The sequence below is a fragment of the Brassica napus genome, chromosome C2 (assembly GCF_020379485.1).
Source record: "Brassica napus cultivar Da-Ae chromosome C2, Da-Ae, whole genome shotgun sequence".
In the NCBI taxonomy this organism is placed as follows: domain Eukaryota; kingdom Viridiplantae; phylum Streptophyta; class Magnoliopsida; order Brassicales; family Brassicaceae; genus Brassica; species Brassica napus.
The window spans coordinates 4982547-5006701 of record NC_063445.1 but is presented as its reverse complement, the minus strand read 5'-3'; the positions used below and the strand labels follow the sequence as shown (position 1 = coordinate 5006701).

The window sequence follows — 24155 nt, the reverse complement described above, 5'->3', positions numbered from 1 at the left end:
TGATTAAGTAGGCTACAGTACTGATTGCATCTGCCCAAAACGTCTTTGGTAATCCGCAGTGCAATCTCATGCTCCTTGCACGCTCGTTCAAGGTTCGGTTCATCCTTTCCGCTATTCCATTCTGTTGAGGCGTTCCAGGAATAGTCTTCTCCATCTTGATCCCGTTATCAGCGCAGTATCTCGTGAACTCGCCGCTGATATACTAACCACCATTATCAGACCTTAGACACTTCAACTTGAGATTCGTCTCAACCTCAACCATGGTTTTCCATCTCTTGAAAACCGAGAACACTTCATGTTTGTTCTTCATGAAGTAAACCCACACTTTTCTTGTGGAGTCGTCGATACAGGTCACATAGTAGTACGAACCTCCCAGCGATGCAACAGGAGCGGGTCCCCACACGTCAGTGTGTACCAGCTCCAACTTCTCAGATTTTGGCTCTCTTCCTCCTTTAGAGAAACTAACTCGTTTCTGTTTCCCAAGGATGCAGCTTTCACACATCTGATGATCCACCGTCTTCAGATCCGGAAGAGCGCCATATGCCACCATGAGTTTCATCCCTTTCTCACTCATGTGCCCCAATCTACAATGCCACAACTTGGTCTGTTTGGCATCCTCAACAACAACAACAGTGTCTTCATAGCTCGTCGTCATATAAAGAGTACCTCTTTTATGACCTCTAGCAACCACCATGGAACCTTTTCTGACTCTCCAGGCTCCACCACCAAAATTAACATCGTGCCCCGTATCATCAAGTTTACCTACTGAGATCAGATTTCGCATCAACTTTGGCACATGTCTGACCTTCGTAATCTTCCACACATGTCCGTCTGACATCTTCAGGTTGATATCTCCAATACCAACTATGTCCAAAGGTAATCCATCAGCAAGATATACCTTTCCGTAATTTCCCGCAACATAATTTTCCATGATGTTATGGTGCGGTGTGGTGTGGAATGACGCTCCTGAGTCAAGAACCCATGAATCGACTGGGCTATCAACATAGGAGATTGACGCTTTGGTGTTATTTCCAGCTGCATCACGAGCTTCACTTTTCCTCGGAGAATCAACAGACACTACCAATGCATCAGCGATTTCACGTGTCACTGCATTGGCTCCGCCTCTAGTGTTGTCTTCCTTCTTCGGTGGTGTCCAGCAATTCTTCTTAATGTGGTCTGTCTTTCCACAATTCCAGCACTATGCAGGCTGTCTGAATTTGGACTGACCCCGTCCATTCATTGACTTCGATTTGCCATTACTCCGGTTATTTCTATCTGGGTTTCTCCCTCTGTTTTCCACGTTGAAAGCAGAGCTCGTTGATGCCTCCCCAGAGTCTATCCTTCGAACTTCCTCAGCAAAGATACGATCTCTAACATCATTGAATTTGAGCTTTTGAGTACCCACAGAGTTACTAACCGCTGCCCTCATTGGCTCCCAACTATTTGGCAGAGATGCCAACAAATTCAAACTCGATTTCAACTGATGACAGTTGGTTGACAATCGTGTTGAACTCGTTCACATGTGCGGCAACCAGGCCACCTTCTTCCATCTTCAGATGAAAGAGTTTCTTCATGAGAAACACCTTATTGTTTGCCGAAGGTTTCTCATACATATCAGAGAGAACTTTCATGAGCCCTTCTGTGGTCTTCTCCTTCGCAACGTTGTGAGCAACGTTCTTCGACAGTGTTAACCTTATAACACCCAGAACTTGTCTGTCAAGGAGCTCTCACTCATCCTGATCCATCTTCTCAGGCTTCTTGCTCAGTGGTTGATGAAGCTTCTTTCCGTACAGATAATCTTCAATTTGCATTCTCCAAAATGCATAATCTATACCGTCAAATTTCCCGATACTGTGCGCCGAACCGTCTTCGCCTCCCATCATTTCTGGAACCACCGTGTATTAGAACACCAGTTGACAAACCGATGTTACCGACAAAATTTACTATTCACGAATTACTGTTCACGTGAATAGTAACTCCGCAAAAAAAAAAAAATTTGACCGATCACCGTAACTCAAGCTCTGATACCAGTTGTTAGGAAATACGCGGTCAAATTTTGCGGAAAACCAGAATTTGCGGAATTTATGGGAGCGGAAAAACACACACAAAATTGTTAACGGAGTTCGGTCAACTTTTACCTACGTCTCCGGACCTGCTACAGATCTTTTTATTATCACCGGGAAATTTTTACAAGCTCTCATAAATTCCGCAAATTCTGGTTTTCCGCAAAATTTGACCGCGTATTTCCTAACAGCTGCATCTATCGGTCCCAAGTGAATCTTCGTAGAAGATAACAGACAGCTAGGAAGTTGATGTTTTTCTCTGGATAAACTTCAAAATGTTTTTTTGCCTTGTTTTTAAAATGGGGTCGTTAACACTCATCTCAAACCTATTTATTTTAAGTTTAAATTAGATAATAAGAAAAAAAAGATTAGAAAAACAGATGGAGTATTATCATTTATTGTCTATTTTAAAAAATACTGATAATTTACACACGCAAATCAATTGCAGATAGTACTAGTGCTGAACTTTTAAAAATACCACAATTTATTTTTCCTTTTAGCTAGATACCTCGTCAATTTACACACCAAAATCAATTGCTGAAAATTTGAATGGAAAAAACTTACGACCGTTCAAAAATTTAGACTTAACAAAAAAAGCAAAAGCTGTTATAAATTATTAAGATTAAACATATGTAGATATCAGAAAAGAATGTTGGATTAGACGGTGAGAGATCAAAGGTGTTTCTCATATTAACTTAATTTTCATTACAAAAGATCTTAGGGAGATAAAGCGGTGTAGTAAGTCAGCCACATAAGATCTTTACATCAACCAACCATTTAACAAGTAAGAATGGATAATCATTTCCGTTTTAACAACAACAAAGTGATGTTGTGCATAAGTTAAACAACTCTAAATCTAATTTTCAGATTCCATTAAAGCTTTAAAAACTCTACCTCTTGGATTAACACTCTTAACACTGATTGCTTCGTCTCCCATAATACTTGAATCCATGCTTAGCACCGTTTCTTCAGATGTTGTGTTATGTAACCAAACCTACTCGGAAGAGAAAAACAGTCAGTTGCAACTAATTATGAAAAAATCAAAAATTCTCTTCAGATTTCTACACATACCCTAGCAAATTTTCTTGCTCTTTAGGCAAAATTATCTTCTTCAGTGCTCCACATGTTTTAAACTTTTTCTCTATTTGTCGCTTAAGATCATCTTCACGCAAATCACGGTTGAATCCAGAGATGAAAAACACATGTAAGCTGTCCACCACAATTATAAATTAAGTTCTGTACAGCTAAAATTTTCAAATGAAAAATCACACAAAAAATTAGATACCTGCCAAGTGTTCTATCAAAGAAAATACGAGACTTCCCCATTAGATGACCATTCAGTTTTCTCGCAAGTTTTAATTCTTGATTAGACCGGAACTCGATATGAGCTTCAAGCTTCGTCTTCTTGCTCTCCTCATCCACCGTCGATACTAGCTGAACAATACGAACTTGCAAGCTGCAATTATCTTTGAAGAAATTTGTACTGCAAAAAGAAAGTAAAATTTTAAGATACTGCACACACACACATATATATATCCAATTTAGACTTACATGTCAGCTTTGGTAGAATCCATGTCGATATTACTCATAATCAGAAGTGTGGGCTAGAAAAGAAAAAATAAATTAGACTACGACAATAACTTATTGTCAATAAGTCGAATTAGGAAACTAACCGAAAGAAAATCCTCATCTGAATCTGTTAAGTCGGGATCCTCGCGAGGATAAGAGTGAGCTGTCGTTAGAACCTTTGTAGATTTCTATATTTAGAGAAAAGTTTTAACATTAAAACACACAACAATACTATTAACCACTAATTAAGATCAGAATGAAGAAAACATATACCTCTGGCACCAAATTCTCTAGATCCTGTTTTGTTAGTAAGAGATCATCTGGATCACTAGGATACATTAAATCCTTAATTTGTTTTGCAGAGCAGACCATCTCTACAAACGCCTCCTCATCATCATCATCTGAAGCAGGCTTGGACTTTGTGGAAACTTTGGATTTGTATCCAGTGAAATGGACAGATCCTCTCTCCAAGGTGTGTGAGAGCTCGAATTCTCTGTCAAAGAGGAGATGGTCAAAGCTGATGTCTTGAGAGAGTGTTCCAAGGAGGAGTTTCTTGTCATCAACGGTGGCATACAAGAGGGCAGATACTCCCCTTCTCGATTTACGAAGAGAAGCCTATATATAATATATATATAGAGAGAGAGGAATGGCATATCAGATGAGACTTGTATAAACTCTAGAATTGGTTATGACTGATATATTGAAATTAACCTGAGAAATGTGAATAAGACAGTCTTCATCAGGCTTCACCTTGAGAGTCTTGCCGGCCTTAACTTTAGCTCCTAGTTATTACATTCCAAAAAAAGAAAAGAAAATCAACACAGGATAAACTACAAAAAGACAAGCTACCAGACATAAACAGAATCGATTCAAACAGGTTGGTTGGGTTTTGAAATGGATTTGACTTAAAATGAGCATAAACATCGTAAACTAGAGAGCCGAAGACATGTGTAAACAGATTGTATCGTTCTTTTTTTTTTTTGTAACACGAAACATATGAGACAAAGATGACATTTTGATGAAAATGAGTTGACACAAGCCGAGATAAGACAGAGAGAAGTTTGTCTTTACCCCAAAACTCCATTGTTGGAGTACGAGAGGAAGAGAGAAAAGGCGAGTATAGGGTTTCTGCCAACTGGGAAAGAGGAAGAAGAGAGTCTGGTCTCTTTACCCCATATATATACGGCACCGTTCGTTGTTTTTCGGCTTGAATTCTGAAAGCGAAGCGAACCTAAACCGGATGGTTCGAGCATATCATTTTAGAAATCAAAGCCTTTAGACAACTTATTTCGTCTTGTTTGATTCGGTGTTCGATCATATTTTATTGCATGTCTCTAGTTTTTCCATATTGATAATCTAAGTTCTTTTTTTGTCGAGGTTTATTAAGTATACAAAAGTTATATGCTGAAAACACACATGAATTTGTAGAATTTTTTCTGTAAAAAAGTGAATAATTTTTATGTTATTCAAGCTGATTAATTAAAAGAACTAGTAAAAGGTAACTAAGTTAAATAAAAGATAATTGATTAGAACAATTGAACAACTAAAACGTAGTTGACAAAATATATATTTAATAAGATAAGTAGGCTATGTCCTTCCAGTCTGAAATAGATAAGTTATTCACGGTCCATAAGTTAAGGTCTTCACCGTCGACCTAGAGAACACCAAAACAAAATTACATATATACATCTAATAATTTATTTTAGAGATATATAAATACATATACCTGCTATGATTAGAGCCTCATCTCTGTGGCTTGTAGGATTAGCCCCTCATGGCGAGCCAATCTATCAAACCCACAATCTTGTTGAAAAATAAACTTGATTTGGATCAAACATTATTGGTTAATCATGTGTTGATCCAAAACTTAGCCCAAATTCTAGAAAAATCATCCAAGTACTTAAAATAAAAATCTAGATATTCTTATAGAATTATCTAGATAATTATGATAAAAAATCTTAGATATTATGGTAGAATTCTCTAGATTTAGAATTAAAATATGTAAGATATTTTGTATTTTGGAGGCTATAAATACCTCCACTCTCCTTTCATTTTGTATCACCAAGAAATAACCAAGTTTGTAAGAAACTTTCAAGTAATAAGAAATCTTCTTCTAAGTTATAAAATCTTTCTTCTACACAAAGCTTCTTTCCCTTCAAACACTTAAACACTTTCTCCATCTTTATAAAAAATTTCATTCCAACAAAGTGGTATCAGAGCTACAAGTTCCTTTTGAAGATGGCAAACAATGGTGTTCCCTTCCAAGTTTCATTGCTCACTAAGAGCAACTATGACAATTGGAGTCTTAGACTGATGGCTATCCTAGGAGCACATGATGTGTGGGAGATAGTCGAGAAAGGCTTCAATGAACCGGAGAATGATGGTGGTCTATCTCAAACTCAAAAGGATGGTTTGAGAGATTCAAAGAAGAGAGACAAGAAGGCTCTCTGTGTGATAGATTAGACGAAGATACATTTGAGAAGGTTGCTGGAGCAAAGACATCCAAAGAAGCATGGGAGAAGCTTCAGACATCTTACAAGGGAGCGGAACAAGTTAAGAAGGTACGTCTTCAAACTCTAAGAGGAGAATTTGAAGCATTACAAATGAAGGAAGGAGAACTCATCTCAGATTACTTCTCAAGAGTCTTGACGGTTACTAATAACCTAAAAAGAAATGGTGAGAAGTTAGATGAGGTGAGAATCATGGAGAAAGTTCTTAGATCATTGGATTCAAAATTCGAGCATATCGTCACCGTGATTGAAGAGACAAAAGACTTGGAGACTATGACAATGGAGCAACTTCTTGGATCACTACAAGCTTATGAAGAAAAGAAGAAGAAGAAAGAAGATATTGTGGAGCAAGTTCTCAAGATGAGAATTGATCACAAGGAAGAAAGTGGCCGAAATCATCCGAGACGTGGTGGTGGTCATTTCCGAGGACGAGGTCGTGGTGTAAATGGACGAGGTTGGAGACCATATGAAGACAACTTCAACCAAAGAGGAGAGAATTCATCAAGAGGTCGTGGAAGAGGAAACCCAAAATCAAGGTACGATAAATCAAGCATCAAATGCTATAGTTGCGGAAAGTTTGGACATTATGCTTCTGAATGTAAAACTCCAAACAACAATAGAGTTGAAGAGAAGTCCAACTATGTTGAAGAAAGGAGTAAAGAAGAAGATATGCTATTGATGGCTTACAAGAAAGATGAACCAAATGAGGTTCACAAGTGGTACCTTGATAGTGGTGCAAGCAACCACATGTGTGGAAATAAAAGCATGTTCGTGGAGCTTGATGAATCGGTGAAAACTGATGTGGCTTTAGGAGATGAATCGAAGATGGAAGTAAAAGGTAAAGGAAATATTCTCATCCGCTTGAAGAATGGAGATCATCAATTCATTTCCAACGTTTACTACATTCCAAGCATGAAGACCAACATCTTGAGCCTAGGACAACTCTTAGAGAAAGGTTATGACATTCGACTAAAAGATAATAGTCTTTCTTTAAGAGATAATGCAAATAATCTCATCACAAAGGTGCCAATGTCAAGCAATAGAATGTTTGTCTTAAACATTCAAAATGACATTGCACGATGTCTCAAGATGTGCTACAAGGAGGAATCTTGGCTTTGGCATCTTCGATTTGGGCATCTCAACTTTGGAGGCTTAGAGCTACTTTCCAAGAAAGAAATGGTGAAAGGATTACCTTGCATCAATCATCCAAATCAAGTGTGTGAAGGTTGCTTACTTGGAAAGCAATTCAAGATGAGTTTTCCAAAGGAGTCGGAGACAAGAGCAAGAAAGCCACTAGAACTCATACATACAGATGTATGTGGGCCAATCAAACCAAGTTCACTTGGTAAGAGTAACTACTTCCTTCTCTTTATTGATGACTTTTCAAGAAAAACATGGGTTTACTTTTTGAAACAAAAATCAGAAGTGTTTGAAAATTTCAAAAAGTTCAAAGCCCATGTTGAGAAGGAAAGTGGTCTTAAGATCAAGTCCATGAGATCAGATCGAGGAGGAGAATTCATGTCCAAGGAGTTTCTGAAGTATTGTGAAGATAATGGCATTCGAAGACAGTTGACGGTGCAAAGAACCCCTCAACAAAATGGAGTAGCGGAAAGAAAGAATAGGACAATACGTGAGATGGCAAGAAGCATGCTCAAGAGTAAGAAGCTACCAAAGGAGTTGTAGGCAGAAGCAGTTGCTTGTGCGGTTTATATATCAAACCGTTCTCCAACAAAGAGTGTTTTAGAAAAGACACCACAAGAAGCTTGGAGCGGAAGGAAGCCTGGAGTCTCACACCTAAGAGTCTTTGGAAGCATTGCTCACGCTCATGTTCCAGACGAGAAGCGGAGCAAACTAGATGATAAAAGTGAGAAGTACATCTTCATTGGGTATGACGCTAACTCCAAAGGCTACAAGCTCTACAATCCTGAAACAAAGAAGACAATCATTAGTCGGAATGTCATCTTTGATGAAGAAGGAGAATGGGATTGGAGATCAAATAATGAAGACTACAACTTCTTTCCATCCTTTGAAGAAGAGAATGTGGAGCAACCGAGAGAAGAACCAGCTACACCACCAACTTCACCAACAACAAGTTCTCAAAGAGATGAAAGCTCAAGTGAAAGGACTCCACGTTTTAGAAGTCTACAAGACATCTACGAGGTAACCGAAAATCAAGACAATCTTACTATATTTTGTCTATTTGCGGATTGCGAGCCTATGAACTTTGAAGAAGCCCAAGAAAAGAAGTCATGGAAAAGTGCAATGGATGAGGAAATCAAGTCGATTCCAAATAATGATACATGGGAGTTAGCTTCACTTCCAAATGGACACAAGGCAATTGGTGTGAAGTGGGTGTACAAGGCAAAGAAGAACTCTAAAGGAGAAGTTGAAAGGTACAAGGCAAGATTGGTGGCAAAAGGCTATAGTCAAAGAGCCAGGATTGACTATGATGAGGTATTTGCTCCAGTTGCTCGCTTAGAAACGGTTAGACTAATCATTTCATTGGCAGCCCAAAAGAGTTGGAGGATACATCAAATGGATGTCAAATCAGCCTTCTTAAATGAAGATCTTGAGGAAGAAGTCTACATTGAGCAACCACAAGGCTACATAGTTAAAGGAGAAGAAGACAAAGTCTTAAGGCTGAAGAAGGCGCCAACAAAGATCTTTGTGGATAACAGGTCAGCAATAGCATTGGCAAAGAATCCAGTCTTCCACGATCGGAGTAAGCACATCGATACTCGTTACCACTACATAAGAGAATGTGTTACCAAGATGGATGTGCAATTGGAGTATGTGAAGACAAATGATCAAGTAGCTGATATCTTCACTAAGCCACTCAAGCGAGAAGACTTCATCAAGATGAGAAGCTTGCTCGGAGTAACCAAATCAAGTTTAAGAGGGGGTGTTGAAAAATAAACTTGATTTGGATCAAACATTATTGGGTTAATCATGTGTTGATCCAAAACTTAGCCCAAATTCTAGAAAAATCATCCACCTCCTTAAAATAAAAATCTAGATATTCTTATAGAATTATCTAGATAATTATGATAAAAAATCTTAGATATTATGGTAGAATTCTCTAGATTTAGAATTAAAATATGTAAGATATTTTGTATTTTGGAGGCTATAAATACCTCCACTCTCCTTTCATTTTGTATCACCAAGAAATAACCAAGTTTATAAGAAACTTTCAAGTAATAAGAAATCCTCTTCTAAGTTATAAAATCTTTCTTCTACACAAAGCTTCTTTCTCTTCAAACACTTAAACACTTTCTCCGTCTTTATAAAAATTTTCATTCCAACAAATCTCTCCATGACGCCCCACGAGATTCGTAAATATCCCAGAAGTGTTTAGGTTCTCCATCGACTAACTCAATCCCACTACCCATCAGCAACCCAACATGCTTACTAGTATGTTCATAGGGGTTTCTAAGGCGCTCCGTCAACGTTGGAGATAGAATCCTTTCCTGATTTTTTTTTTTAAATTGTTTTTTTACAAGAATACGGCCACTGGTCCTTATAAAATTCAGAAAATATTCGAAAATATCAAAACTTACTATTCCAGTACGGTAACTTGGGAAATATTCAAAGGATACGGCCACTGGTCCTTCCAATAGAAGACGTTCAATCAATCGCTCAAACTTCTCATCTTCGGAATCTCCCGAGGGCTTCACATGTAGAAACATTTCATCCACATAATGTTCATTTTTCATGAACTCCACAGCAGCTTCTAACTTTCTTAATTGGCCATCAACAGTCCGGTAGCGGAAAGAAACTCCGCTCATGAGTTTATCCAGTGTTAATTTTGGACGAGACCTTCCTTTTAACTTCGCCATTGTGGACCATTGTCTATAGAAAGCAATGGCCCAACAGTTACCTTTCAAAAAAAAAAGAGGAGCTAAATTAATTACACTGTCCGAAATTCTGAACCAAACTCAAATCCACGAATCTTAAGATATGCTAATAATTGAATATTTATTTATATAATATTGTTAGAAGCTATTATTGTACCTTGAGTCTGAATATACTGTGGGGGAATGTTATCTCGTCGCTTATCCCTCCAAGAGTCTCTTTTTAATGGCCATCTAGAGTTTGCTGTTCTCTGTGGAAAAAAAAAAGAAAAACAAGGCAAGACATTTTAACACAGTCAATCAACAAGCAAATAATTTTCGTAAGATTAATTTAGGAAACAATATCTACCTCCCACTTGTCAAAAATTGCAGGGATATCCTTCTTTGTCGGAAAGGACTTGAGAAGAAGTACTAAATTTTGACAAATTTTGGTTATTTCTTCAAAAGAATTTTCTGTATTGGGTTTTGACTTCTTGAACGAGACAGGCGTTTTGGAAGATTCATTAGCCCTCTTCTTCTTGTTGCGCTGGTGGCCAATGAAATTGACAGATCCTCTGTCCAAGGTGTGGGAGAGCTCGAATTCTCTGTCAAAGAGGAGATGATCAAAGCTGACGTCTTGAGAAAGAGTTCCAAGGAGGAGCTTCTTGTCATCGACGGTGGCATACAAGAGGGCAGATACTCCATTTTCCGCTTTACCAAGAGAAGCCTATAAACATATAGAGGAAATGGCAAAATGAAAAGACTTGTATAAACTTTAGAATTGGTTATGAGACTCATATGTTGAAATTAACCTGAGAGATGTGGATGAGACAGTTTTCACCAGGCTTCACTTTCAGACTCTGGCCGGCCTTAACTTTAGCTCCTAGTTATTACATTCCAAAAAAGAGAAAATCAAAATCATTCAACACATGATAAACTTCAAAATACTACAAGCTAAGAGACAAAAACAGAATCGATTCAAACAGCTTGGCTGGGTTTTGAAATGGATTGACCTAAAACGAGCATCAACAGAGCCTAAGACATGTCTAAACAGACTGTATCGTTCATACTGACAATAAAAAAAATAGCAGAGGAACACGAAACATTTTGAGTTGATCCAAGCCGAGATAAGAAATAGAGAGAAGTTTGTCTTTACCCCCAAAACTCCATTGTTGGAGTACGAGAAGACGAGAGATTTGAGAGAAAAAGTGAAGTTTAGGGTTTCTGCCACCTGGGAGAGAGGAAGAAGAGAGTCTGGTCTCCTTTAAGGATTTTGGCTAGCACATACGGCGACGTTTTTATGTTTCTTGATAAATTGGAAATTTGCGTTTTGGAAATTTTAGATTATTTAAAAGAAATTTACACATTCTGAATTTGGCAGAAAAAAAGAGCAATTAAACAATGATTCTTATAATCTTCGTCATTAGCAATAAAGCTCAGATTTCAATAATTTTATTAGACAAATACAATACAACAAAAATTCAAAAGAAACACAAAGCTTAAAACTATAGAAGAATAGACTCGAGTCTCTGCTAACATATTACAACACTTTGCCTGATCCTGAAGCGAGAAAACCATGTTCATTTACACCCACATATAGTTGAGAGTATCCGACCTGTTGGTAAGTGTAAAATAACAGGATCCTTCGTTTGGACAAGTTTCAAAGTATCAACTCAGGGTTCATGGAATCAGTCAGAGATCAAAACATGTCAAGAGATTTCAATTTTGTCATATGTTGCCAGTTTCCGGTTAGATAATTTGTTTCTTGAGATTATAAAAATCTAAATCATTAAATTTCCTGCCATTAACTTAGTTTGCATTATTATCAAAAAACAAAGAGTCAAATATCAAAAGAGCAAAACCTGCAGCAAACAGTTTTTTTCAGTTTCACTAACAGTTTTTTTCAGTTATTAGAATCAAGGAGGAGTAATAACTAATAGGGAAGGTATCACTTCTTCTTTGCCCCCAGAATCATCTTCCTCATCATCTCAATCATCCATCCACTAGAAAAACAAATGCAACCACTGTCAGAACCTTCATCATCATCATCTTCTGATTCATGCTTCACTTCTTCAGCAGGCTTGGCCTTTGGTTCCGAGTCAGCCTTGACAACACTCGAAGCAGCAGCTCCAGCATTCCCATTGGCAGTGTCAGTTGCAGGGACCTCCACTTCCTCAGAAGAAGAAGAGTCAGAAGACGAGTAACACTCCTCATCATCGATGTTGGGCGATTTGTAGCCAATGAAGTGGACACTTCCTGTCTCCAACGAGTGTGAGAGCTCAAACTCCTGGTCAAATATCAGATCAAGGCTGATCTGAGGAATATTCCCCTGAGAAAGTGTTCCAATCACAAGCTTCTTCCCATCAACCGTCACGTACAAGAACGCAGTTTCACCCTTCTTCCCGTTATCAATACATACCTACACATATTTAAGAAACTGTAAGAAAAGAAACTAATCGTGAATCTTTTTCAGAACCGTTCAAAGGTCTATTTGAAAGCAACCTGTGAAAGGTGGATGAGACAGTCTTCATCAGGTTTCACTTTAAGTGGCTTCCCTGCCTTCACTTCAGCTCCTGTTTACATATCCAATAATTAAATCAACATGAGCCCGTTTGCACATATCAAACACTACTTGTTACCAACAGAACATCTAAACAAATTAAGGTTAATTATAACCAGGACATGAAACTTTATAAGGACTAAGCTAAGAGAGACTATGAGCTAATGTGGACGCCCAACATTACATAAACATCTTAACAAACACAACGTGGACACACTGTTCAACAGGTTATAACCGAACATACACTTCAAAAGGACAAGCTAAGAGCCGAACATAGATAAACAACTAAGTAATGACACATGGTTCAACAGGTTACGACCGAAGATAAACACTACAAGAAAACAGCGATATTCTGACGGACATTCCGACGAAAAATGAAATCCTCGGAATATACCGAGGAATTTCCGAGGAAATTCCGAGGAAACACAAAATTGGGTTGCCTCGGAATTTCCTCGGAATATACCGACGGAATTCCGAGGAAACTACAGTCCGTCGGAATATTCCGAGGAAATTCCGAGGAAAACTCTGTTCCTCGGAAAAAACCGATGAATTCCGAGGAAATATTATAGCCGTTGGAGAGCTGTTGGAGGATTTTACAAAATTCCGAGGAAATTCCGACTAACTAGTTTTGTCCGTCGGAATTCCGTCGGAATTTCCTCGGTATGTCGGCAGGATTTAAACTATAAATACAAGCACTCCTCTTCCTCTTCATTCACTTCATATCTTCATCCTCCCTCTTACTCTATTTACACACGAATTTGATTCATAAAAAATATGTCTTCTTCAAATTATTTTCGTTCTTGGATCGATCGACCTCATTTGGATCCGAACACGAGATTGCTTACGGAAGAATACCAACGAGGTATAACTGAATTCATGGGGTTAGTTCACCGACAACCGGAAGCAAAAACAGGTATGTTAAGATGTCCTTGCTCTAATTGTAAAAATAGAAAGGTTATTAAAGAGTGGGATGTTTGGACTCATCTATATTTGAGTGGGTTTACACGAAGTTACAAAATTTGGTATCATCATGGGGAAACTGATTATGAACATGGTAGTACTAGTGAACCTCAGCCAGCGGTTAGATTAGAAGAACCAATTAGAACGGATGTAGATTATGGTGTAGGTACTGAGCAGATGGTAAATGATCATTTTAGAGGGGAAGATTTACCCAATGCAGAAGCTAGGAGATTTTATGATATGTTGGATGCTGGAAAGCAACCATTGTACGAAGGTTGCAGAGATGGTCATTCAGCTTTATCATCTGCTACAAGATTGATGGGCATTAAAACAGATTATAATTTGGCTGAAGACTGTGTGGATGCGATTGCTGATTTTGTAAAAGGTATTCTACCCGAGGATAATGTAGCTCCTGGTTCATACTACGAGGTTCAGAAACTCGTAGCTGGTCTTGGTTTATCGTATCAGGTAATAGATGTATGCAGCGACAACTGCATGATTTATTGGAGGGTGGATGAACAGCGGGTTACATGCAAATTTTGTGGAAAGCCTCGTTATAAAGATACAATTGGAAGAGTTCCAGTGCCATATAAAAGGATGTGGTATTTACCTTTGACGGAAAGGTTGCAGAGGTTGTATCTGTCTGAACGCACAGCGCAACCAATGAGATGGCATGCGGAGCACTCAACAGATGGTGAGATCAGACATCCTTCAGATGCAAAAGCGTGGAAGCATTTCCAATCAAAGTATCCCGACTTTGCGTATGAGAGAAGAAATGTCTACCTTGGATTATGTACTGATGGTTTCAGTCCGTTTGGCAAGAGTGGAAGACAGTATTCTCTATGGCCCGTCATTCTTACACCATACAACCTCCCCCCAAACTTGTGCTTGCGACGAGAGTTTTTGTTTCTCTCGATTCTCGTTCCCGGACCAGAGCATCCTAAGAGATCACTTGATGTGTTTCTTCAGCCACTAATATATGAGTTGCAACAACTATGGGCTCAAGGTGCTGAAACATACGATGTTTCGTGTAAAGAAAACTTTCAAATGCGGGCAGTACTAATGTGGACAATAAGTGATTTTCCAGCATATGGTATGTTGTCTGGATGGACAACGCATGGAAGGCTATCATGTCCATATTGTCAAGATAACACTGATGCTTTCCAACTAAAGCACGGAAGGAAAACGTGTTGGTTTGACTGTCACAGGAGATTCCTACCACCTGATCATCCATATCGTAGGAGTAGGAATTTGTTTACGAAGAACAAGAGGGTGTTTGACAGTCCACCTCCGGAAATTTGTGGGAAAGATTTGAAGATACAACTAAGAGATTTTGGTGCAGAAAGGACGCCAGAAGTCGGTGGACATGAGCGTTTTCCGGTAGATGCTGTTGGAGAACTACATAACTGGCACAAAAAAAGTATTTTCTGGGATCTGCCATACTGGGAGGATCATCTGCTAAGGCATAATTTAGATGTCATGCATATTGAGAAGAACTTTTTTGACAATCTCATGAACACGATCCTTAATGTTCAAGGTAAAACAAAGGATAATTTGAAGTCAAGACTGGATTTAGTCGATATATGTGCTCGTTCAGAACTTCATGTTGATGAGAATGGTAGGGCTCCTTTTCCCATATACCGACTTGATGCAGCGGGAAAAGATGCGTTCTTTGATTGGATTTCAAACGATGTGGAATTTCCAGACGGTTACGCATCAAATTTGCGTAACTGTATCGACAGAAAGGAAGGAAAGTTTACTGGCTTGAAAAGCCACGATTGCCATGTAATGATGCAGCGCCTCCTTCCGTTCGCCTTCAAGGAAATATTACCACGAAATGTTCATGAAGCAATTGCAGGGATAAGTGGTTTCTTCCGCGATTTATGCACGAGATCAGTGACTCTTGAAGGTATTGAAAATTTGAAGACTAACATAGCCGTGATTCAGTGCAACCTTGAGAAGATATTTCCTCCCTCATTTTTTGATGTTATGGAGCATCTTGTTATTCACCTGGCAAGAGAATTGGAACTTGGTGGTCCTGTGCAGTATAGATGGATGTATCTGTATGAGCGGTATATGTTCCATTTGAAGAAGATGGTGAAAAATTTAAGTAGGGTGGAAGGTTCTATAGTCGCACAGATGATCAATGAAGAAACTTCAAACTTTGCCGAGTACTACTTTCCAGCAGAAGTTCAGACCAAAAACAGAAGACCTGCTCGGCATGATGATAGAGGCGAACGGGCAACATATCATGTTACGGTTCCAGACATTTTCACAGACGTTGGACGACTTAGCGGAAAACCAAAGGACCGTCGACTTACTGAGCAGGAGCGCAGTCATTTGCAAACATATTTGCTCACCAACTGCGAAGACGTTCTTCAATATGAGAGGTAAATAAATGAGCTTACAAATTTTTATTTTAACAAGTTGAAATTTAAATCTTAATTAATTACATTATTGTCATCATATACAGGATTTTCATGGCAGAAAAGCGGTTCGAGTATAGATACGCCACAGAGGACGAACTAGAAGAAATGAAGCAGAGAGAATTTACTGGATGGATGTTTACTTATGTGAGTGCTTTAAACAAATTAAAATATATTTTATCACATATTTATACTAATTCACATTTATTGATATAATATATATATATGTGCTATTAATAGGTGTCTGCTGGTTTGGCCAGAGGTGAAACATTTGACGATTGGATACGTGAGATGGTCGTTGGACCAAACTTTGTTGTGAAGTCATATCCGAGATTTTGTACTCGAGGATATGCATTCACAACTCAGAAGAGGAGACGTTCGAGTACGACTTATGATGCTGGCGTTTGTTCTGCATCAGGAGATGATGTATACTACGGACACATACATGAGATTTTGGAAATCAAGTATTTGGGCATGGTTGGATTGCGCTGTACTGTTTTCTATTGTGATTGGCACGACAACACCCCAGATCGAGGTGTGAGAACAGATGCATTTGGTGTTACATCAGTAAATTCGAGGCGAAAGCTGCAATATTATGATCCTTTCATTCTTGCTTCCCAGGCCGATCAGGTAATTAAATGTTAATTATTCAGAATGATTCATCATCATGTGTATTAATTTATAATTTTTCTAAATGTTACAGGTTTGTTATATCAAGTACCCCCGGGTAAGGAACAGAGATGATCCATGGGTTACTGTTACAAGACTCAACCCGAGAGGCCGAGTTCAGGGAAGTTCTGAGCTGGAAGACCCACTACAACCAAGCACATCCGGCAACTGTAGTGCAGCAGAAGATTTAGCTGGAGTTGGCCTTGTAGTCGATTTAACCGACTTTGGAGAGGAAGCCGTCGTTCACGTAGAGGATGAACCAGTAATTGGAGAGTTTCACCAAGATCCAGATTCAGATTCATCTGGTGATGATGACTCGGAAACAGACTACCATTGAACTTATTTTTTTTTTTTTTAAGAAATACCGAGGAAATTCCGAGGAACACTTGATATAACCTCTTTCCTCGGATAATAGTTATTTGGTTTATCTAGCAAGGCAAAGCTGAATACGAATTAAAAGCTACACAAAACACAACCAAATAAAACAAAGAAACCATGTAAAAGAAATACGAACTCATAATTAAGAAACCTAAAAAAAAACTCAGTTCAAAATTAACAGAAAATAAGACCATAAAACGTTAGAATAGAAAAGAAAATAAAATAGCCGGTGATAGCTCCTACTCCTCGTCTCCTGCTCCAGATGTTCCTGCATCGTTGGGTCTCTTGGACCTCTTTCTTACCCTGTGTGTACCACTCGAACCCGAACCAGAGCTGGATGGAGAGTTGTCCCGATGAACTACATCATCCTTTTGGCAACGACACGGCCTGATACGTGAAATGGCAGCCCAGATCTTGTGTAGCATGTCGTTGTTTGTCTTTATGCTCTGATCTCTCCAATGTTGTTGCTGGCGCGAAGTGGCGTTCGGTGGAAGCTCTTGCAGCTTGTACTGGCTGGAGTCTGATGGGAGTAGCTGATGGGGTTGTGAATCATCTGGAATGGCTTGTGCAGCCTCATCTTGTCCTTCTTCATCAACCACGCCCTTGCCTTTGGTCTGATATTTTGGCGTGAAGAAGGATGGCTTGTCTACTAGTGCGGTAGCAGGGGGTAGAAACTCAACTGCAGCCTCTGAAAGTAGAGCAGTCAGGCCGATCTGAGGCAGGTGGCAGTAGAGTGTTTTCTTCGCTCGGTCCTGGAATACGTAGACGTAAGGACCATCCCGATCGATCCTCGAGTGGGGACCAGCTATGAACTCCTTACTTACTAGAGAAATGACATCCAGGTAGTTCCAAGCAATGTTGTTCGATCTGTCCAGTGCTACCTGGTGGTTCTCACAGTCTACACCCACATGTCTAAGGATCCGAGTAATCACTGCACCAAATCCACATGCATTGCTCTTGGATTTGGTTACTTTCCCCTTGTATCCTGCTAAGTTTGCGGCCAGCACCGCTCCCATGTTGAAGGCAGTAGCAGGTGGGAATGTAGAGTTTCCAAATGCCGGTAGCAAATGCCTCACACCTTGGTACAGGAGGCACAACTCCCATTGCGTGACTGATGCGGCTGTGGTTGTCCCGTATAGCAATGAGCCAATGAGGCGTGTCGCATATCTCAGTACTGGGCTCCGGATAAGTGACTCCTTTGCCTGAGAAGATCTATAAACCCCTGTGCCAATCGTTTCCCAGAAGTTCAACAGCTCTGAAGTCCAATAAAGACCATATGTCCTCTCCCCCGCACTCAATCCAAATAGTCCGCAGAGGTCTGTGAAAGATACCTCATAGTATACTTTCTGCACTACGAATGCCAGAAAACCTTCCTGATGGCTATCATCGGGACGGGTGACGTATGCGGATGCTATGAACTGGCGTACCAACTCCGGATAAGTGGGTTCCTTGAGGTTGCATAGTTGGCCTAGACCCATGTTCTGGAACAGTCCTTCAATGTCTGCTTTGATTCCCAATATTGTCATCGTCTCAGGACATGCTAGTTGTGTAGCCGGAACGGCTACCTTCTTCATGTTGTTGTAGTGGGTGGTATCAGACTTATCCCACTTCTTTGGCCTTTGCTTCTCCAGCTGTGACGAACCCGCTTCTTGTGTGTTTTTCTTTGCTGATGTTTTCGTGCGCTTCATTCTCTACAAAATAGAATCATTGCTCTCAACATGGTTATAATCAATTAAGAAGGCAAAGCTGAACATGAAAATGAAAAGCAAAATCGAGTTGTGATAAAAAAAACGAAATTGAAAAAAATTCTCTATCCCTAAATCATCTCAAATCATGTTCCAAACTCGTTGATCACAGACAATTGTGTTCTATTCCATGTTTAAACATCTGTTTCATGCATATTTGATCAAGGAATCAACACGGAAATAAGAAATTCACAAAACCCAAAAAATTGCTCAAGAACACGATTTCAGAATGTGGAGATTCGCGGAGTATACCTGTCTTAGGGTGAAGACGAGTGTAGGAATCAGGTAGAGCTCGAAAAATCAAGTGGAATAGAGCCCAAAATTGTTCAAATCGGATGATTATAGAGAGAGAAAGGGGGGGGGGCGAATTATAGGGGAAATCGGAGGGGATGAGAGTTCTAAGGTTTAGATCCAAAAAGGTCGGGTTTTGCCTTATAATTCTGTTTTCCGAACACGCATCGATCGATGCGTTTTGTTTCTATAACGCATCGATCGATCACATTCTTACGGCCCGGGCCATCTTGGTAATCGATCGATGCGTTTTTGTTCTATAACGCATCGATCGATGCGTTTTTAAAAAAACATACAAGATTTTCCGAGGAAATTCCGAGGAACAATTCAGATTGTCGATCGATCGATGGGATACTCTCATCGATCGATCACAATCTTACGGCCCGGTCCATCCTAGTAATCGATCGATGCGTTTTTGTTCTATAACGCATCGATCGATGCATTTTTAAAAAAACATACAAGATTTTCCGAGGAAATTCCGAGGAACAATTCAGATTGTCGATAGATCGATGGGTTACTCTCATCGATCGATCACAATCTTACGGCCCCGTAAATCCTAGTAATCGATCGATGCGTTTTTGTTCTATAACGCATCGATCGATGCATTTTAAAAAAAACATACAAGATTTTCCGATGAAATTCCGAGGAACAATTCAGATTGTCGATAGATCGATGGGTTAATCTCATCGATCGATCACAATCTTACGGCCCGGTCCATCCTAGTAATCGATCGATGCGTTTTTGTTCTATAACGCATCGATCGATGCATTTTAAAAAAACATACAAGATTTTCCGAGGAAATTCCGAGGAACAATTCAGATTGTCGATAGATCGATGGGATACTCTCATCGATCGATCACAATCTTACGGCCCGGGCCATCTTAGTAATCGATCGATTTGTTTTTGTTCAAAAACGCATCGATCGATGCGTTTTTTTTTAAAAATTACGTTTTGAAACCCCAAACACTAGTTCGTCGGAATTTCCTCGGAATATTCCGAGGAAATTTCGAGGAAGAAGAGGGTTTCGTCGGAGTTCCCTCGGAATAATCCGAGGAAATTCCGAGGAAATAGGGTTTTTAAACCGAAAACAACGTTTTGCCGTTTGAATAACACCTATATAACCCTTATTAAGTGTCTTACGTTCATTATGAAGTCAAAAATTTGTTCCTTACCGTATAATTAACACTTTTCCGATTGTATGAACGAAATCTCGCAACATAAGAGAAACACTTATACCTTTTAACGAACGGTAAAGGGAATACTTTCAATTAGTTTTGAAATTTGTTATTTCATGGTTTATGCTCATGTATACAAAGAATCCTCAATGGTATGCATTACAATTGTATAAGAAATGAAATACGGCAAAAAAAAATTGATGTTTTGAAACCCCAAACACTAGTTCCTCGGTATTTCCTCGGAATATTCCGAGGAAATTCCGACGGATATTTTACTATCTGTCGGAATTTCCTCGGAATATTTTCATTTTACCGGGCAAATATTTCGCGAAAATTGAAATTAGAATTCCGACGGAATTCCGACGGATAATGTCCGTCGGACCCTAGGTTTTATAACCACGAGCCCCTTCTTCTTCCCCATTTCTCTCTTCTTCCTCTGCGCGACTCCTCTCTTTCTCTCCGGCGATTTCCCCCTGAAATCCGACGATATCTCCGGCGATCTCCCTCTTCTCTTACACAAATCATGTAAGGACCCTATCCCACTCTCTTAGGTTCTATTTGTTAGGTTTTTGTGTAGTTTTGATAGATTTTTGTTAGGGTGATTGGTTAGGATTGTGATTTGGTTGTATAATAGGTTTAGAATTGTGATTTGGTTGAATAATTTGTTTTGTTGAATTGATTTAGAATTTTTTTATAATTTTTTTATTTTTTGTATTTATAAAATCAATTTTTGTATATAAAATCGATTTTTGTATTTTACAAAACGATTTTTCTATATAAATTCGATTTTTTGGATTTTACAAAAAAAATTTCTATATAAATTCGATTTTTTGGATTTTACAAAACATTTTAATTATTAAACAATTTTTATTTATTAAAACTATTTTTTGTTTATTAGAACTATTTTTATATATTTATTAAAAAAATTTAATATATATAAATTTTTTTCTGTGATTAAATTATTTGGGATTTTTTTTAATAAAAAAATTAATTTATATATTTCTGTATTTATTAAATATATTTTTTTAATTTACAGGTCTCATGATGATCAGACCCGGCCTCGACAGCGTCGTGGTCGTGGTGGTACGGGGAGCCAGTCTCGGGAGTCCAACCATTTTCAGGATTCTCCTTCGCCCCACAGCTCCAACCATACATCTCCCTCTGCTGCACCCGCTCATGCTCCTCTCGCTCCCGCTGCTGCATCCGCTCCTGTTCCTCCGGGTCCTCCGGGAGTGATGAGGGTTGCGGAGTTGGTTCAACAGCCCGGTCGTGACCATCTTCCGTATCTCACTCCGTATCCACATGGACGGGGTCAAACATGGTAATTAAACATTTTTTTTCTTTAAATTTGGATTCATTATTAACCGTTTGTTCTTTTAATAAGGTTCAACCGATCCGGGAACGGGATCAGCGCATGGATCAACCGTATGATGTACTCGGCCCTCGACAGTGGACATCCGACTTTCACTCACTTCCCAACCGACAAGCAGGTTCTGTGGTTTCGTCAGTTTGCGGTAAGTATTCTAATTTTTTACTTATATTTTTAATCTTTAATATAAATTTTCTACTAATTGTGTTTTTTTTTCAGCAAGAGTTCAACTGGAATTCCGATGAGACGCTCTTTATCTATCACCACTTCGTCCATAAAGTAATGGACAACTATGGGAAGCAGATCCACGAGTGGAAGAAGAAGTGGGAAATCAATAAGGTTCGATTTAATTTATTAAACAATTTTTTAATTTATTAAACTATTTTTTAATTTATTAAACTTTTTCTTTTTTTTTTAATTAAAAGGTCCCAAAGTCGATGAACGATACGGTCTGGAAGGAGTTGTGTGCGCATTGGGATAAGGAGGAGACGAAAGAAACTTCTTCCACCAACTCCACCAACCGCAGGAGCGACCGTAAAGGGAAGGGCATCTACAAGCATAACTTGGGTGCTCAATCTATTGCCACTCTCGGAGATCGCATGGTAAGTTCAACCGCTTTTTCTTCAATTATTTGAGTTTCAGAATTTAAATTTATTGTGCATTTCTTCTAATTTCTAATGTTTCTTTAATTTTATGTTTTTTTTCAAGGCGGAAGAAAATGATGGCGAGCCGGTCGATGATCTCGCCCTAATGAGGAGGGCGTATACCAACAAGAAGACCGGCCAGATTGATGACGGTCTTGTGAGGGACGTGGTCGACCTGGTCCAAACTCAGGTGGTAGACGAAGTGTCTCAGCTTCAAACCGAGGATGACGCTTCGACGGCTTCGACCAACTTGTCCCGGTTTCGAATCAACGAAATCGTTGAATCCGTAAGTTCTTTTTTTTTAAGTTCAATTCATTTATTTCTTGGTTTAAATTTCTAAATTTGGCTTTTTTCTATTCAGTCGGTTCCAAAGAAGAAGGGACGTTTGTTCGGTTTGGGTCGTCGCACCCGGTCGGTTCCTCCTTCTTCTGCACCACCGCCCTTTGTTGATCCAGAAGTACTTACGGCTCAGTTGAAGGACAAAGATGATCGAATATCTTTGTTGGAGACCCAGATGGCGGCTCAACAGGCGGGCTATGAGGCACAGAGGAGGCTGAACCAGCAAATGATGGAGATGATGCAGAGGATGTACCCGAACGAGGTGTTCCCGGACGTGCCAGACCCGTAGTTTTTTTTTTCCCCAATCTCGGAATGTTTTATTTTTATTTGTGAAACTTTGAATATTAATTAGTATGATTTCAATTTTACTTTTAATTTCATATTTTCGAATTTAAATTTCAGAAATTTTATTTTTTCAAAAAAATTAATATTTTTTACATTTCGAGGAAATTAATTATATTTTTCACTACATCGATCGATGCGTTTTTGAACAAAAACGCATCGATCGATCCGTTTTTTTTTTAAATATAGCGAGGGACATTTCCCTCGGAATTTTCCGAGGGACAACTCCCTCGGAAAATTCCGAGGGACAACTCCCTCGGAAAATTCCGAGGAACGGATCCCTCGGAATATACCGAGGGAACAGTTCCTCGGAATAAACCGAGGAAAAAGTCCGTCGGTATACTCCTATCGATCGATGTATATATGTCCAAACACGCATCGATCGATGAACTTCCGAGGAATTATCCCGACGAAGTTCTACCTCGGTATATTCCGAGGACTTTTCCGACAAACAAGGGATCCTCGGAATTTCCTCGGAAATTTATTTCCTCGGAATTCCGTCGGAAAATTCCGAGGGATTTCAGAGGAAAAAAAAAAATCCGAGGAATTATTTCCGACGACGTGTTTCGTCGGAATTGCGTCGGAATAACAATATTCCGACGAAATTCCGACGATTTTTTCTCTCAGAATTCTTGATGTTTTCTTGTAGTGAAACTTCAAGACAAAAGCTAAAAGATGAATAGAAAGCACAAGTATGAGTTAATAGACGCCGAGATAAGACGATCTTACCCCAGAATTCCATTGTTGATTGAAGGAGTAAAGAGATTCTCGAGAGACAAACGAGTTTAGGGCTGCGAAAATAGAAAGTTGCAGCTAGAGAGGTTTTACAAGTGCCTCCTTTTTTTTGCCTGGGTCTTTACAACGCCATTTCACGTTTTAGATCATTAATTACATATTTTGGGAATCAAATTCTGAAAAAGGAAAACTTAAGGTTAAAATTAAAAACCCTAAACTAAGTTTGTTTTCGATAAAAACCTTTAAATTAAAGATTTAACAAATAAACATTCAAACTAACTTTATTTAATGAATTAAACCCTCGCCGGTCATACTACCGGTAAATTTTTAGTTTAGAGATTTCTACATTAAATAAACATAGTTGAGGAGTTTTACCATTAAAAGTTTAAAAAATAAAAAATACAAAATTTAATAACATTATCTAAAAATTAGTAACTTAAATTTTCAATATTAGCTTTTTTTTTAAATTTCTATAAGTATATGAGTTTTGATTTGTTTTTAACATCAACATTATATATGTATAAATTAAAAAAGTAAAAAACCAGAAAAT

At 38.8% G+C, this 24155-nt stretch overlaps 2 protein-coding genes across 2 annotated transcripts; both read right to left on the bottom strand.

Annotated features, from left to right (window-relative positions):
- Positions 1 to 5124: 5124 nt before the first annotated feature.
- LOC106441602 lies at positions 5125 to 11550 on the bottom strand. The gene is made up of 10 exons (XM_048747780.1): positions 11527 to 11550; positions 11336 to 11340; positions 11129 to 11234; positions 10785 to 10856; positions 10343 to 10699; positions 10154 to 10244; positions 9700 to 10019; positions 9450 to 9609; positions 5359 to 5435; positions 5125 to 5286 (listed from the first exon to the last, which is right to left on the bottom strand). The coding sequence occupies exons 1-9, from the start codon at positions 11548 to 11550 to the stop codon at positions 5368 to 5370; spliced, it is 1203 nt and encodes a 400-aa protein (XP_048603737.1). The 3' UTR covers positions 5125 to 5286; positions 5359 to 5367.
- A 200-nt stretch (positions 11551 to 11750) lies between these two features.
- LOC106443309 (histone deacetylase HDT2-like) lies at positions 11751 to 23687 on the bottom strand. The gene is made up of 3 exons (XM_048746558.1): positions 23600 to 23687; positions 12475 to 12545; positions 11751 to 12391 (listed from the first exon to the last, which is right to left on the bottom strand). Exons 1-3 carry the CDS (start codon positions 23610 to 23612, stop codon positions 11921 to 11923), a joined length of 555 nt encoding a protein of 184 aa, XP_048602515.1. The 5' UTR covers positions 23613 to 23687; the 3' UTR covers positions 11751 to 11920.
- Between the last annotated feature and the right edge of the window lie 468 nt (positions 23688 to 24155).

Coding starts and splice junctions, on each gene's coding strand:
- LOC106441602 (XM_048747780.1), bottom strand. CDS start 11,550: ATGGTTTTCTCGCTTCAGGATCAG. Junction 10,020..10,153: donor ACAGTATATTCAGACTCAAG/GTACAATAATAG, acceptor TTTTTTTGAAAG/GTAACTGTTGGGCCATTGCT. Junction 5,436..9,449: donor TCGTGGGGCGTCATGGAGAG/ATTTGTTGGAAT, acceptor TTTTTCAACAAG/ATTGTGGGTTTGATAGATTG.
- LOC106443309 (XM_048746558.1), bottom strand. Junction 12,392..12,474: donor GTCTCATCCACCTTTCACAG/GTTGCTTTCAAA, acceptor AAATATGTGTAG/GTATGTATTGATAACGGGAA.